This window comes from Pogona vitticeps, chromosome 13 (genome assembly GCF_051106095.1).
Source record: "Pogona vitticeps strain Pit_001003342236 chromosome 13, PviZW2.1, whole genome shotgun sequence".
In the NCBI taxonomy this organism is placed as follows: domain Eukaryota; kingdom Metazoa; phylum Chordata; class Lepidosauria; order Squamata; family Agamidae; genus Pogona; species Pogona vitticeps.
In genome coordinates this window covers 19,041,914-19,056,788 of record NC_135795.1, presented here as the reverse complement: position 1 = coordinate 19,056,788, position 14,875 = coordinate 19,041,914, and the positions used below count along the sequence as shown (strand labels likewise).

The 14,875-nt window shown below is 42.7% G+C and overlaps 1 protein-coding gene across 10 annotated transcripts in view; it reads right to left on the bottom strand.

Annotated features, from left to right (window-relative positions):
- The window catches only part of MPRIP (myosin phosphatase Rho interacting protein), a 109,088-nt gene that overhangs the window by 14,613 nt on the left and 79,600 nt on the right, over positions 1 to 14,875 (bottom strand). For 3 of the 10 annotated variants that reach the window (XM_078381284.1, XM_078381283.1, XM_072982585.2), the window contains exons 14-17: positions 14,523 to 14,561; positions 9,598 to 10,189; positions 8,367 to 8,483; positions 1,366 to 5,211 (exon numbers count right to left, since the gene is read on the bottom strand). In XM_078381284.1, the coding sequence (XP_078237410.1) occupies positions 1,366 to 5,211; positions 8,367 to 8,483; positions 9,598 to 10,189; positions 14,523 to 14,561 (4,594 nt within the window). The remainder of the gene's footprint in view (positions 1 to 1,365; positions 5,212 to 8,366; positions 8,484 to 9,597; positions 10,190 to 14,522; positions 14,562 to 14,875) is intronic. The other 7 variants (XM_078381287.1, XM_072982588.2, XM_072982587.2 and 4 more) reach the window with 3 other exon arrangements.

Sequence of the window (14,875 nt, the reverse complement as noted above, 5' to 3'; positions counted from 1 at the left end):
AGTTTTGACTTCACATGATTTAAATACAGATCTCCCTGTGGGCAGTTTTTATAACATCTTGAATATACCTATCCTTGACAAGCCCACTGCTGTTTGACCAGATGTGGGGGTTGCTGTCACATAAATTGTCCAGAGAGGCTGAAATAAACAGTCATAGATTTACTGAGGTAAAATTTAAGGCAGCACAAAATTAGTGAGTGAAAAGAACCATTGCTTTATGAGGGAATTTGTTAGTAGGGACTGGCCAGTGGAAGTAACATTTGCTCCTGACTAAGTTTCTGGGAGGCAGAACTCTGGCACTGACAGGGTATTGTGGCAAGATTTTGAAATGAATACAGTCTCCATAAAATGACCTTTGTGTTTGTTGCCTCATAATAACTCCTTTGTTTTTATATCTGAGGGAAAGTAAAATAGTGTTCAAGAGCAAAAAAATTATCTTGAATTCTGCACACAAACTGAATGTTGATATAAACTTCCAATGAAACAGGACTCAAAGCTGGTGTATTCTTTTCTTAGGAAGGGCATTTTTTGAACATTGTGGACAAAACTGATCTACCTGTTTAAAGAACCTGTCTAGACTTGTGAAAGTCCAGATTACTTTAGGAGACTGTAAAGATTCAAATTTAAAAGGACTCCTTCCTAGCCAAGGAAAGATATTTCATTTGATAGTAACTGAGAGATAGAAGTATATTGAGAATACAGCATGTACCCCTTCTTTTTAGAACTGCTAATAATCACTACATTGTCTAACAAGGCTCCTACTGCAATGTAGTAAAATTTATCCTGTAAAACCCACTCATCTTATCCAGCTACTATTCAAGTAGAATCTGGTAAAAACATTTGCCTTTATGTATCTTTTTGAAAAGGGAGTTAGGCTGGAAAGAGAGATGGAATCACAGTCAAAGTTACATATGAAGAACAGTTGTAGGAAATCTATCTGGAGGTCTTTAGGTTTTGCAAAGGTTATGTTTATTTATATTGGCATAACATCACTAGGGCTCAAGGAACTCAACTTAAGAGAGTGATGTCAGGACTTGAAGGATGGGCTATTGCTGTCTATACTGCAACATGGTTTTCTGCTTAATTTTTACAGGCCTTTTCCAAGGACTGTAAGCATTTGATTTAAAATAAATTACAGACATACTGTCATGGAGTGTAAATCACACACCATAACAGTTATGCACAGAAAAATGTAAAACTAATGCAGCAAGCTTTTGGTTCTATCCACTGACCATTATGTTCTAGAACTGCTTCCCCTAAAACTAAAGGGGGAAAAAAGGTGGGGAGGGGAGAGAAACAAGGCTTGATCGAACAGGAGGGGGGTTTGCACATGACTTAGTAAGATTAAATGCACTGAAAATAAACCTTAAGATTCTCAAAATCTTTCTGGTATTTCTCCCTCAGGGTAGATGCATTCCCTTCAAGGTGCTTATGCTCCAGTTCATCTCTCATGATGTTCATTTGGGCTTCTAGTTCTTGAATGCGTTCTTTCAACCCGTGCATGGCATTAAGCTCGCTGTCTGAGACTTGCATTCCACCATCAACCTCGTCTGCAATCCACAATTCTTCTGCTCTGGATCCTGCTGTGGACAGTGTTTCTGGGTGTTGTTTCTGGTACTCATCTAAAGATTCTTGCAAGCACCGAAGGTCCTGGTTGTAGTGTTCCTGCAAGGTTTGCAGCTCCTCATTATGAAGGATTTGCAGTTCTTTCATCTTGACTTGAAATTCATCTTCTAGAGTTTTCATTTGCTCAAGATGGTACCTTTCCAAGTTCTGCTTATCTTGCACAAGGGCATCTAGTTGGTGGAGTCCCTCTGTTTGCTCAGCTTTCAGCATGTCTTTTGTCCTGTTCAGTTGCTCAACCATATTCTGCATATCATTTTCATATCTGCCTTGAAGCTCTGTTAGTTTTTTGCTCTGCTTATGCTCTTCCTCTTCCAGGAGCTTCCGTTGATTGTCAAGCTTCTCTACTTTGGCTTTGAGGTCTGCATTTTCTCTTTCAAGCAAAGCAATCATCTCAGCATATTCATTCTGCTGTTTTCGGAGCAATTCTTCATATTCCTCTCTTAGGGCAGTCACTGCCCTTATGCGCTCTTGACACAGAGCATCCACATTCTGAAGAGACTCCTTGTACAGTGCTGCTTCCTTAGCATACTCCAATCTTGCTCTGTAGGCTGCATAACAAACCTGGGCTTGGATAACTGCATCTTGAACTAGCAAAGATGAGTAGCGCTGAAGATCTCCCATGCACATATCGTAAGGGGTACCACAAGAAACCTTTAGGAGTTTGTGGCAGTCTTTCAGGGCATCATCAGGAGACAGGGACAGAAGAGCAGTAGATATTTCTTTCAGAACATTTGCTCTGTCTTTGAGCTGCTGGGCGAGTTCATCCTGAACAGCTGCCAGAGCTTGACTGCTCAGATCCTGTAAACTTTGGGCTCCTGGCGTCGGGTCATGAAGGCTTGAACCCCAGGCTGAATGGACTCTTTCTGAAGTGCCCTCTTGGATTTCAAGAGCCTTGGAAATCTGATGCATAATCGCATCAAAATCAGGAGTTTGGTACGCTTTAGTGATTTCTTCCAGCATACACTTATGTTGCTGAAGGGCTGTTTTAGTATTGTGGAGATCTTCTTCAATGGTCTTTAATCTCTGATGAAAGGACTCTCTCATTTTCTGCGCAACAAAACCAAGTTCTGCTTTAATCAGTGTGCTGTCTGCAATTGACGGAATGAGGCACCGTGGGACATTTGAACTCAGAGTCTCTATCTCAGTCTTCCCTTCTTCTCCTCTGGCACCTAGATGTTTTCTGAACTCCTCTACCTGGCTCCAAAACTGGTCTTCCAACACCAGCTTTTTAGATAAGATATCAGCCAAGGCCACAGCAGTATGTGAAATATTTGAAGGTTCTAATAAGACTGCATCCACAGTACCATGGATCTCTCTAAGGGCTAAAGAAATCTTGGAGGTTGCATCTGTTAAAGATTCTGCTATTTGGTTGATCAAGCAGGATTCAAAAGCCACCCTCCTTGAAAGCAACTTCAACTGGTCTTGTCTAGAAAGTTCTTCCTCCACCACCACTTCCTGCTGCTGCTGTAAAGTGTTCTCCAAAATGCTGCCTTCTGTATGCACAGTTTCAGTTGCAAGCCTTTCTTCTCTTAGGCTTTCAGGCAAAGAAAATGTCTGTTCTAACATCTGGATCGCATCAGACAGAGTACTTTCCATACTGGATAAGGCATCAAAATACATCTCTCTCTCTTTTTCCTTATCTGATTGGGGCAAAATTCTCAGCTGTTCTCTGCATTTCTTTAAGCTTGTTAATGCTTGCTTGTTTCTTCTGTGGAGTCCACTTAGCTCATGAATCTGATTCTCAGCAAGCTCAAGCTTTTCCTGTTTCTCACTTTCTAACTGTGAAACTAGCATACTAACTTGAGCTAAGCTATCTTGAAGCTGTTCCCTAAGTTGTGTTTCTGTGCTGGCCCATTGGTGGTGAAGTGCAATGAGAGTGTCTTGGTTATGCCCATGCTGGCTCTCAAGTTTCATTGTTACATCCTTGAGTTTCTCTTCTGTGATATAAAGTTTGGTTTCCAGGGAGTGAATGATAGACAGGTAAGTTTCAGAATCACCTGAAACTGGGTAACAGGGAGCTGGTTCTGATGACATACTGTCTTCAGAAAGTGACCTGTCCTGACTAGTGTCTGAGGAAGTGCTGCTGGTCCATGTCTTCTCTGATCCATCCGGATGAACATATTTTTGGCACTGGATGCTGGAGAAACGTATCCTTTGCCTTTTTGCTCCTGGAACGTCTGCATCAGGTTTTGAGGAGTCATTCTGACATATCTCCTTCCCTTGAAAGTCAATAGACTTGGATGGAGACTTACAGTCTTCTCTATTCATCACTGTATGTTCACATGACTGCATCTGACTGATACTGGAGCTTTCATCATCATCCATGCTATGGGTACAGTCTAAAACTGGAAGTCTGTCGGGCGCAAGTGCATTTCCCACTAGCTGTACAACTTGTCCAGAATTGGCAGTGTCTGTTACAGCAGCTGATAATGAAGTCTCATCAGATGATGCTTTCAACACATCTTCTTGGGCCTGCTTGCCTCTTTCCACTTCTTCCAGCCTACTACTCGGGGCAGTCTTTTTAAATAGTGGTTCACTTAAGTCCTGATCTTTCTTCACAACAACTCTCAAGTGTACTTCTCTCACCACTCTGAGCTCATCCTCCTTTTCTTTCAGAACCTTCTGCAAGTTCTGAAATTGTCCTGACACAGCCTCATATGAACGTTCCAGAGTATGATAGTTGCTCTCCTCCAGCTGGAGCTTGGCTTGCAGCTTCGCAACTTCATTATCTGACTCAGCAACTTGGTTCATTAGCTCCTGGAACCGGCACTTAATCTGATCCCTTTCTTCCTCAAGACTCTTTATGTGCTCAACAAGCTTCTGAATACTTGCTTCTTTCATTTCCAGCTGCTCTTCCAGCTGGTGGACAATTTCACTGCTTTCGAACTTGGCAGTCAGCTTCTCTTTCTGCAAAATTTCCATCTGCTGCTCGTTATTCTGAAGCTGATTTTCATATTCACTGGCTTTATCCTCCACTTCCTTCAAACTCTGTATCAAAACCTGTTTTTCTCTCTCACAGCTTTCTAGCAAAGCCTCATAATTCCGCTGGAGTTTCTCTTCCATTGACATTCGAGACTGCTCACTGGCGCTCAACTGCCGGCTGAGATCCGCAATCCGATCCTGGAGCCGCTGTACTTCTTTTTGGTAGTCCCTCTGTAAAGCCTGCTGTGTCTCAAGGTCCCTCAGCTCTTGGGTTTTTTCCAACAGGAGTGCTTCTGCTTTCTTGAGCTTCAGCTCACTGGCTTTCAACTGGGAACTCAGGGCTGTCTCACTGTGTTGCCACTCTTCCATTTGCTCTTCAGCTTTCTTCTTCTCGGCTTTCAAGTCACTCTTCAGCTTGGCCAGAGTCTGCTCCTTGATGGAGAGCTCTGCAGCAGCATTGCTGAGTCTTGCTTGCAGGCTCTGGATCTCTGCCTCATGGTGCCGTATTACATCCTTTGCCTCCCCATAGCTACGTTTAAGTGACTGGATCTGCTGATTGATCAGCTCCTGGCGCTGGCACTGGGCTTCCAGCTCACTCTGGAGATCTCGATTAACTTTATGGAGCCTTTGCCAAGCCCCCGATGAGGAAGCGGCCACCTCAGTCTTAAAAAAAAATTGATTAGAGAGGAGATTAGTAGCACTCTTGGCTCTCAGCTCTGAGTGTCACACCTCTGGTCACAGAACAACTCCTTGAATTGGTCTGGCCATAATTCCCATCTGTTTCAATTTTGGATGGTGTCAAGTTTGTTTTGCTTTGCTTTTTGCATTTTGGATCCCTTTTTGTTCAGGGAAATAGGGCATACTTCTTCCAGGTTAACAGACAAGATGGATGATAAACACTAAAAAAAGATTTAATGTCAGAGAGCCTGAGAGAAACATATCGAATAAAACGAACAAAGTAAAAATGATGGACACCACAGGAGAAATAATGACATACAAGTAGAAGAAAGATTTGAAAAGGAGAGGAAATTGCAAGGAAGGGGTTAGGAGCAAACAGTACACTAAGAAAACTTTTGGGAAGTACCAAAAGGCCTGTTATGTTAGCTTAAGCCTTTGGAGATCAGGGTTATGTTAGCAAGAGAGGGAGCTAGTGAAATTAATATCTCATTTTTATCCTGTTATTCTAGGATTTTGTTTTTGCCTCTGCTATCCACAGTCTGTGTAGTGGGCAAGGTGCATGTCTAAATGTAATCAATACTTTGGATGTATGTGTCCACGTTCTGTTACTACGCCTTTGCCAAGCAAATAACGCAGAGCTTCAGGTGATAAAAGTTCTAGAAAAACAAAGAAGACAAAGAATCAGCCCAACTTCTTTCTCCGCATTCTAAGAAATGGCAGCTATCTGGTAAACTCTTTTCTGACAGCAATATGAAATGAACCTCCTTTAGCTTTCTTCTTATTGTTGAAAAACAAAGAAAGAAACTTAAGACAAAACCAAGGGTGTATGTGAAGCTTAAAACATGGATGTTCTAAATCGGCTGTTTTATTTTAACCAAGACAAGCCGGGGGGGGGGGGAGAATGAAAGGTATGATGGCAACATAAAACTCAGAACAAAGAATTGGAGAGATTCAAACCAAAGGTCATGATACATGCACAGAGAGTCATGCAAAGGTTGGACAAGAAACTGTGTGGCTTGGAGAATACACAAAACAGGAGAAGGCAAGAGAAGCGTAGTGTTATACCTAACAATTTGGCCTGCCTTCTGCACCACGATACATGGCAGGGACAGCCCACAGATGTGACACTCAGGTTAAGTCAGATAACATGCTTCCACAGCAAAATAATTTTTTTTAAAATCCCCCATGCAATATTATCTATATACCCAAGAGAGATTAGTAGAGTGACTTCCCCACCCTCAACCCGAAGAGCCGGAAGACATAATTTGTGACTTGGAAAAAGAAGGGAAACAGTCATGCTGAACTTTGGTTAGCGTTCCGTGGGCTTGCGGAATTCAAACTGCAATAAAGTCAAGCCGGAGATACAATGAAAGGTCAAGAGATACACAAGAGATCAACAAGGGGCTCAAATTTAACATGCATGTCACCAAGCCCTGGAAATATATAGAACATTGACTGGGAGGAAAATTGGTAACATTAACATGTGAACCAGGAATGGGAGGAAGGCAAATTATTTAGAGTTCACCCAATAAAACTTGACAAAATACTCCTAGAAGCAATGTAATAGCTTTTCAGAAGGATAATTTGTGTCTCCCTACTAAGGAATACAAATACATCAACCAAAGAACATGGAAATAACCAGTGCGGTGATTTAGTCTTCCGGCTGGATAGGTTTAGGTATCTGGCTGCAGAGCCAGAGGCTTGAAGTTTGATTCCCCACTAGGGTTCGTGGGAAAGGAGCCAGCCCATGTAGCCCTGGGCCAGTTGCACAGCCTCACTGCAGCCCTAGAAGAGGGAAATGGTAAATGGCTTCTGAGCATTTCATACCTAGAAAACCCTGAAAAAGTTTGCCATAGGCAAAATTGACTTGAAAGCTCATAATTGGTTTTTTTAAATTATAGTTATCTGACTGTAAGCCACTAAGTAGTCAAACTTCATATTGCAAGCTGGGACACTATGTTAAAATAGCAGGGAATATTTTGATTTATATGATGCAAATCAGTAGATTTAATACCTTTATTCTGGCCCCAAAAATCTGTCTGGAAGTCTGCTTCAACAGCCAGAATAAACTGGGAAGGATTAAAGAGGGGGCTGTCAAAATTGTACACCAGAATACTTTCCCTAGTACTGTACTTTGAAACAGATCCATGCAGACTCCTGTCACAATCAAAATAATAGTTACAAAAATTGCCACAGGCTCAGATATCGTACCAAAGATTCAAGCTAATCAATTGAAATTACAACATAAAGTATCAGATGAGCAGAGGGATCCATCTATTATTATTATTATTATTATTATTATTATTATTATTATTATTATTATTATTATTATTATTATTATTATTATTATTATTATTATTATTATTATTATTATTTTATTATTATTATTATTGCCATGAAAATATCCTGCTGAAATAGAGTCTCCATCGAAAGACTCATGAATCCTTGCCAAACAGCCCCCTCTTCCAGCAGATCTCAAAATGATAGAAACAATATGAAGAGAAAGGATGTTTCTTCAATACTGCCAGAGCCTTCTAAACCACTGGTTCTTAACCTTGGGTTACGCAGGAGTTTTGGACTGCAACTCCCAGAAGCCTTCACCACCAGCTGTCCTGACCGGGGTTTCTGGGAGTTGCAGTTCAAAAGCATCCGAATAACAAAGGTTAAGAACCACTGTTCTAAACAACTGCATTTAAGCTACTAAAAGAGGTGGGTCTTGTGCATGGAATATTCTCTACAGAGGACCTCAAACAGCATCTTCTCTTGTGCTCTCCACCTCCTGGGGCTGCTGCCTTCCTCCTCTTCCCTTATTTATCATCTTAATGAAAACATGATGAAAACACTAAGCAGGTGGGAAATAGATGATGTGTACAAAGGAAGTAATTTCACATTGTGTCTCCATTAGTTTGACTCAAGAATGGAACTGTGGAGAGCACTCAGGAGTAGAGTTTTCACAGTATTAGAAGATGAGTTTGTTATATACCTTCAGCTAATACCAAAAATCTCTTTCCTTCTTGCCAACCAGAAGAAGCTGTTGTATACCTTTCTTCCAAACCAAGCATTTTCACATGCATTCTGAATTGAGATCCCACAGATCTGAGCCCTAATGACAGACAGCACTGGTGATTTCACTCTCCTACCTGTAGGACATAGCCCTCCCGGGCACTCTGCTCACGACCCAAGGCTACTTTCAGCTGGTCCTGCAGGATGCGATTCTGTTCCAGGAGCTCTGAGGCTGCCTTTTGGCTCTGCTCGAGCTGAAATCAAGACACAGGAGACAAAAAAGATGGGAAGGGAAAAGATCATAGGGACACCATTCAGAAAGTATCCACAGCAACGTTCAAGCTAGTAAATGTGAGTCATGTTGAAGACGCACAAATGAGCTTTGCCTACTCTATACTCAGCCAAAGCTATGAGCTAAGAAAGTCATATTCATTATACACATGGACCTCAACTGATTCTGCACCATATAGAAAGACTCCTGCAGTTTAGCCACAATTCTTCCCTACCAATATTCTCTCTAGTTCCGGATGCAACGGGAAGCAAATAGGCAGAAACACTGGCTGAGCTGTGCATACCTGTGTGGCTAGGAGGGAATGTTGTTCCCTACCATGGGCCCTTTATTTCTAACTTGAAATATTCCTAATCGTTCCATAGTAGCATCAGGTGGCCTTACTAACAACATTTCAGTTATGCAGGAAGCAAAACATGATAGGTTGGAGTTCATGTTTCTTGCCAAAAGCACGGGGCATCCACTTTTGTATGACAGATATAACGAAGCACAATTACTACTGACCTGCACTTTCACTTAGCCCCCCAAATAAGATTATTCATTCCAGATGCTACAAGAGTATCAGGAGAGGGCAACAAAGCAAGCACAATTCTGATTTTGTTAGTATCAAGGCTAAACTGCTGAAGTTTGCAAGGGATGTAAATGCACAAAACTACGCCAACTCATGCAACAGCTGTGTTGGTATCAGTCAATGTGTTTTGTACAGTGTCCTAAAAAAGTGATTTTCAGAAGCCTCTTAAGACTGAGAAATATACAGTAGGGTCTTCTATGGAGAAAAAGGTGGCATATAAATCTACCTACCTACCTACCTATTTTGGGTTAACTGCTGATGAATGATAATCATCCTTCCATTAAGACTGCACTGCAATTTAACATGTCCCTGCCCTTATGGGGCTTCCAATCTGAATCCGGACAGTGTGAGAAGGGGTAAAAATGCACAAGGGGAATGGCAGCTCCTTTCCAAAGTAGAGTCTCCTTCTGCTTCATCTGTGGCTAGGTTTATGCCTCTAAAATTGCCCTTCCGTAACAGGCCTGCCTGCGGTAGCTCACCAAGCGCATGTCTCCCTCCCCCTCTTTACCTCCTTTTCCAGGAGTGTGGTGAGGTGCTTCTTGTGGAGTGTTTCGTTGCTGTCGTCGGGGTGTGCAAGGTGCAGAGGGGCAATAGGGACTTGCTTCTCCTCACGCAGAGGGGTTGTCTCTACCTGGTGCCACCTTTGCTCTATCTCCACGTGAACATTCTGAGACTTCGCTTCTGACGTGACAGGCAGCCCTGGAAGCCTGTCCACTTCCATTCTGGAAAAGTCTTCTGGGCCTCCTACATCGGTAGCGTCCAGACTCTCAAAGCGCTTACGCCTCTCCTCCCTCCGTCGGGCCCGCTCTCTCTCAAGTTCCCCAGAGTCAGCCTCGGATGTCCCAGGTTCTTTCGGGAAGGGAGCGGCGCCGTCCTTGGAAGTCTCTGCAGCATTTGCTCGCTCCTGCGCCAGCGCCTGCTGTATGGGACGGAACTCTGCCCAGTCAAAAGTTTTGGAACGGCCCTCTCGCCTGCGCTCCCGGGCACGGCTGCGCTTGTGTTCAGGGTCTATCTCGGCTTGTTCTGCATCCTGCTTTTCACTCGGCTTAGGACATGCGTCAAAAGAGGAGCTGGTCTTGCTTTTCTCCTCTGGCAAAGAGCTAGTAAGAACGGGCCAAAGCAGACAGGAGAGCAAAAACATGTTAGGCATCATTCGGTCGGACGCGCTTTCTCCCCCTATATATTCTGTTCCAGTTTCCCTCAGAGAACACATCATGGTGGTCCAAAAGCACTGTGGGAAGATTGACAGCCTGTTGAACACTAGGCATTCTACATCTCTGAGGTGTCTCCTCTTATCTCTTAACTGCCTCTTTTAATTATCTGCTGCCTTTGCCACACAATTAACAAGCATTTTATAAGCTTGGCAGAATTAAGCTATGAAATTGTGAGCTTTGACAACATCACTAGTTAGATTGCAGAAAATAGCAAAACAATTTCCCATTGTTTTAGCCCTTCTGAGGAAGGGTTTTTCCAGTTCCAGTTCAGAAAGCAAACACAGGGATAAGAAACTCAAATTGTCCACCAGAGGGTACCAGCTTTCCTACTAATGGCTGAAATACGAAATGATGTTTCCAAGCACTCTTCCTATAGATATTAAAAACAAACAAACAAACCAGGGTGAAGGGATATAGTTTTAAAAAGCCCAATGTGACATGGAAAGCACGCTGCCATACTTTTATCTTAAAGTGACTGCCTCCATGGGATTGATCTTCAATGAAGAGAGAGGTTACCCCCAAATAAATTCTGTGTGGTTATAAAAGACTGGACTACCTGACCTCTTCTGAACACGGACTGCCCTACATCCCTGCTTCTTTCTGTTTTAAACTGCCTGATTCCTTCAGCCTAGTTCACTTCCTTAAATTAGGAGGATCTAGCTTAATTAGCTAGGCTGGTTGTCATACTTCAGCTTAACACCAAGAAAGCAACTTTAGCAAGAAGGTCAGCCAATGTGCTTATATAGGATTCACCGGAAAAGGTTCTCCACAAAATATCTCCAGTCATACTCTTTACTGAATAAACAGGTTCTCTCAATGCCAGGATACATTGATGTTTTCCTATACAGTGGGTGGCTTCAGGTCATACTGTTTCACACAGGTTCTAGAGCCTCTGCTTCTGGCAGTGACACTTTTGCAGGGAGTAACAAGATGACAAACAATGTGCTTTTGGCTGCCCAAGAGAGACTTCTGTTTCTAAAGCTATTCAGGGTTTGTGTCTGTGTGAGGCAATAAAATAAAAATAAAAAAATAAACAGCCACAAAAGCATATAAGGTTTCTTTGCCAGTACTTGCAAGGTCTAGGAGGTAGAGCACACTGAAATACATCTGAACACTTGATATCAAGAACAAACTAGACACCGTCATGACTTTTGTAAGTGATACCACATGTCCTTTTCTACACTAGTGAAGGAAAATGTTGCGAGTGAAGAATGCCAGAGTCCTGAATTTGGAGACAGCAATCTGTTGCACTGCTTGTACAAGTCAAGGATCTGGACAAAGCCTAACACAAGCTGCCATTGACAAAGAGAAGCTGCAGCACTCAAGGCCAGTTATTGACAGAAGTACAGAAACAGCACTACACACAGGCAGCAGACAGGCAAGGTAAAGGGGAAATACAGTAGTTAAAACATCTGAGGAGAACCTAAAAGGAACAATCAGATGAGGCCTTCAACAAAACGTAACACATGCCAGCCTTCAGCATGCACATTTGCAGACTGGGTGTAAAAATAAGACCAGTAATGTTAGCTGCAAGGATTTTACAGAGAAGCTAGGGAACAGAACCCTGAAGTAGACTAATAATTGGAAAATATATATTTTACCTTCTACAACAGCCAAGTGCTCTTCTCAGAACAAGCACACTTAAAACACCAGTGCAAGGCATTCTGCCTTGTAGCTGCAATGCACTTATAGCCCCGTTCCATTGAAAGGAATGAGAATATTCACTTTTTCTGGAGAAAGTAAATACAGCAGCATCATAACAAACGGCACTTTGTTGGCTTTTGGTTACCAACATCTTATGTGCTTGAGGCAAAATAATGCATAACAATGTATCTTGTCATGCGTGCTTGTGCAACTGCCACCTGAATGCAACACGACTCAACTCCTGTTTATGAACACCACAGATCTTCTACAGCCTTTCTGGGACAGCTACACTAAAGTACAAATTTTCAAGCAATGATATAGAAGCTTCCCAGAAAACACTGAAGCACCAACTGCGGAAACAGAGTCTCCTGATGAGTTCCACAACAAAAGGGCTGCCTTTTCAGTTAAGACCGTAAGACAAGCTACACTAGAATAGGCCAAAGGTCTTCCCTAGTCCACTTCTCACAGTGGCCAACCAGATGCTGACAGAGTGACCCCAATCTGGATGTCCTCCTCTCTTAAGTTCTCCAGCAGCTGATCCTGAGGCAGAACACCTTCATACTGAAGGATATGCTCAACAGATCAAGAGGTTTATACTCCACAGATGTGAATAATTCCCTTTTAAAATTATCCTTATTTTTGTCAGCATACTATGACGGGGGAAAAAGCTGAAATGATCTATTTACTTTGTAACTACCTGGTTTCAAAGTAAATACCTGGTCATTCATATCATAACCAATTAGCATCTTGTCATGAGAGTGAAATCCATTATTTTATCAGATTTTGGGAGTTACAGCAAAGTTCACCTTTATGGCCACAGAAGGTGCAAGAATGACCTCCGGTGAAACTGTCACGATAAGAGTATAGGATTCAAGGCTGGACGTCTATCACCCGGAAGGGAGAAGGAACAGAGGAATATAATTTGGCCCTGTAGCGAGCTGCAGTGGACTCCTTTATTGGATGTAGCATCAGCATACATACCCCTTCTTAGAAAAATACTTTGAAATCATTTACTTGGAGCCCAGACTGTGTTCTTACTCTCAGGGGAACTAAAACTGGACACTATCAGCTCTTCTCATGCTCCCTCCTTCCCCAAATGTAGACACCACCACAAGCTTCATGTGGCTCACTTGAGAGCCAATCCAGTACTCAGCCAACATGTCCCAATAAGCTAGAAGAGGACCTGCCTGTCTCAGGTCTCCAGACCTCCTTGACAAGGAACATCCCTCTCATTCAACTTCTCAATCCTCATCAAGGCTTAAGAAACGACTGTTGTGGATGCAAACATATGACACCCTTCCCAATACTCTTATCTAGCAGCATTTTAAAAATCCAGCAAACTACCCGGGTAGCCTGGAGAAAAACGGTGTAGTCGAACCTCCTGTCCAATAATCAGCTATTCTGAGTGTTGGTTGTTGTGGGTTTTTCGGGCTCTTTGGCCGTGCTCTGAAGGTTGTTCTTCCTAATGTTTCGCCAGTCTCTGTGGCCATGGGCATCTTCAGAGGACAGGAGTCAGACCTGAAGATGCCGGCCACAGAGACTCGCAAAACGTTAGGAAGAACAACCTTCAGAAACAACAGCCATCAGATCCCGGCTGTGAAAGCCTTCGAGAATACATATCCCAAGTGTGTTAGTATTTTATTTTTAAGAAGTACTTCTAGACTTATCCAGGTGATACCAGGGCATAAAAACCAGCTCTGGAGAAGTGGGGTGATTTCAGCTCAAACCTAATTTGCAGCTACTATTGGATGTGTAGCTGCATGTGGATGTGGAGTTCCCAAATGTCACAGATAATTTACATTTGGTTCAAGCCCCATCAGCTCTAGCAACATGACGGACTCTAATGCAAAATAAACAATTCCCCATATTTCACCACTGATCTTAATGTAAAGTCTGCCTATGGATAATGCACAGTGCCAAGGAGATGTATCCTATGATGGAATGTTGACACCAGCCTCTTAGCAAAATGGCTGCATGCCCACAAGTTTCTTGTGTGCTTGGCCGTGGCAATTCTGAGATGCCAAGAAGCATTCCTTTTAGGGAATACTGGTTATGTTAATAGTTACTGTGTGTGAAAGTGACTCCTCAATTTCTTGCTGCAGAGTTTAGCACAAATCCACTGGGCTACAGACAATTTCTATACACCAGCTCTTGTCCCTTCCAAGTGCAGATCTGATAAGACCTCTGTGGAATGCAGTTCCATCATGGAAAATGGCCATAAAGTATTTCAAGGAGACACAATGCAACTACTTTCAAGGCAGTCACATGTAATACCATACATCTGGGATTGTTTCTGTGTCTTTCATTTCCCTCTTCCTTTTCTGGGAACATTTCTGTGTCATCAACAAAGCATAACACAGAAAGCATCCTCCGGCCAAAGGAGGCAATTTAGCAGCAAAACCAGGCCAAGCCTCTTGGTTTCCCCTGTTCTCCCCCTTCCCTGTTCCTTTTTTCAAAGCAGAAAAGCAGGAGTTTGTATTCATTCAAAGTGCAGCAAAGAGAGGGGAGCATGCAGTGAATCACAAGATATACAAACCACAAAACGTTAATACAGGAGAGAACACAGTTTTCCAACCTGGGCTTCAGCACGGATAGTTTCAAAGAGAAGCTTTTCCTGGGAATGCATGGAAATTAAACATATGAAGGAGTGAGGAGAGAGGAAAAAAAAGATTCAGAAGCACCCAGAGGAGGATATGGCGCTGTGCAGAGAAAAGCAAATGCTTTGTCTTGTGTTGAGGTTGCCGGTCTTTTGTAGTGTCTGTACATCACTTTGAGACAGAAATTCTACCTCAGAGATATACAGGACGAACACATTATGTGGCCATTCATGCAGCCTATATATTTCTTACTTTAGGCAAGCAGCAAACCGATTAGGAATGGGGGATGTTAGTATCACTGTAGTCCGGACACTGATGGCTGAAGGCACCA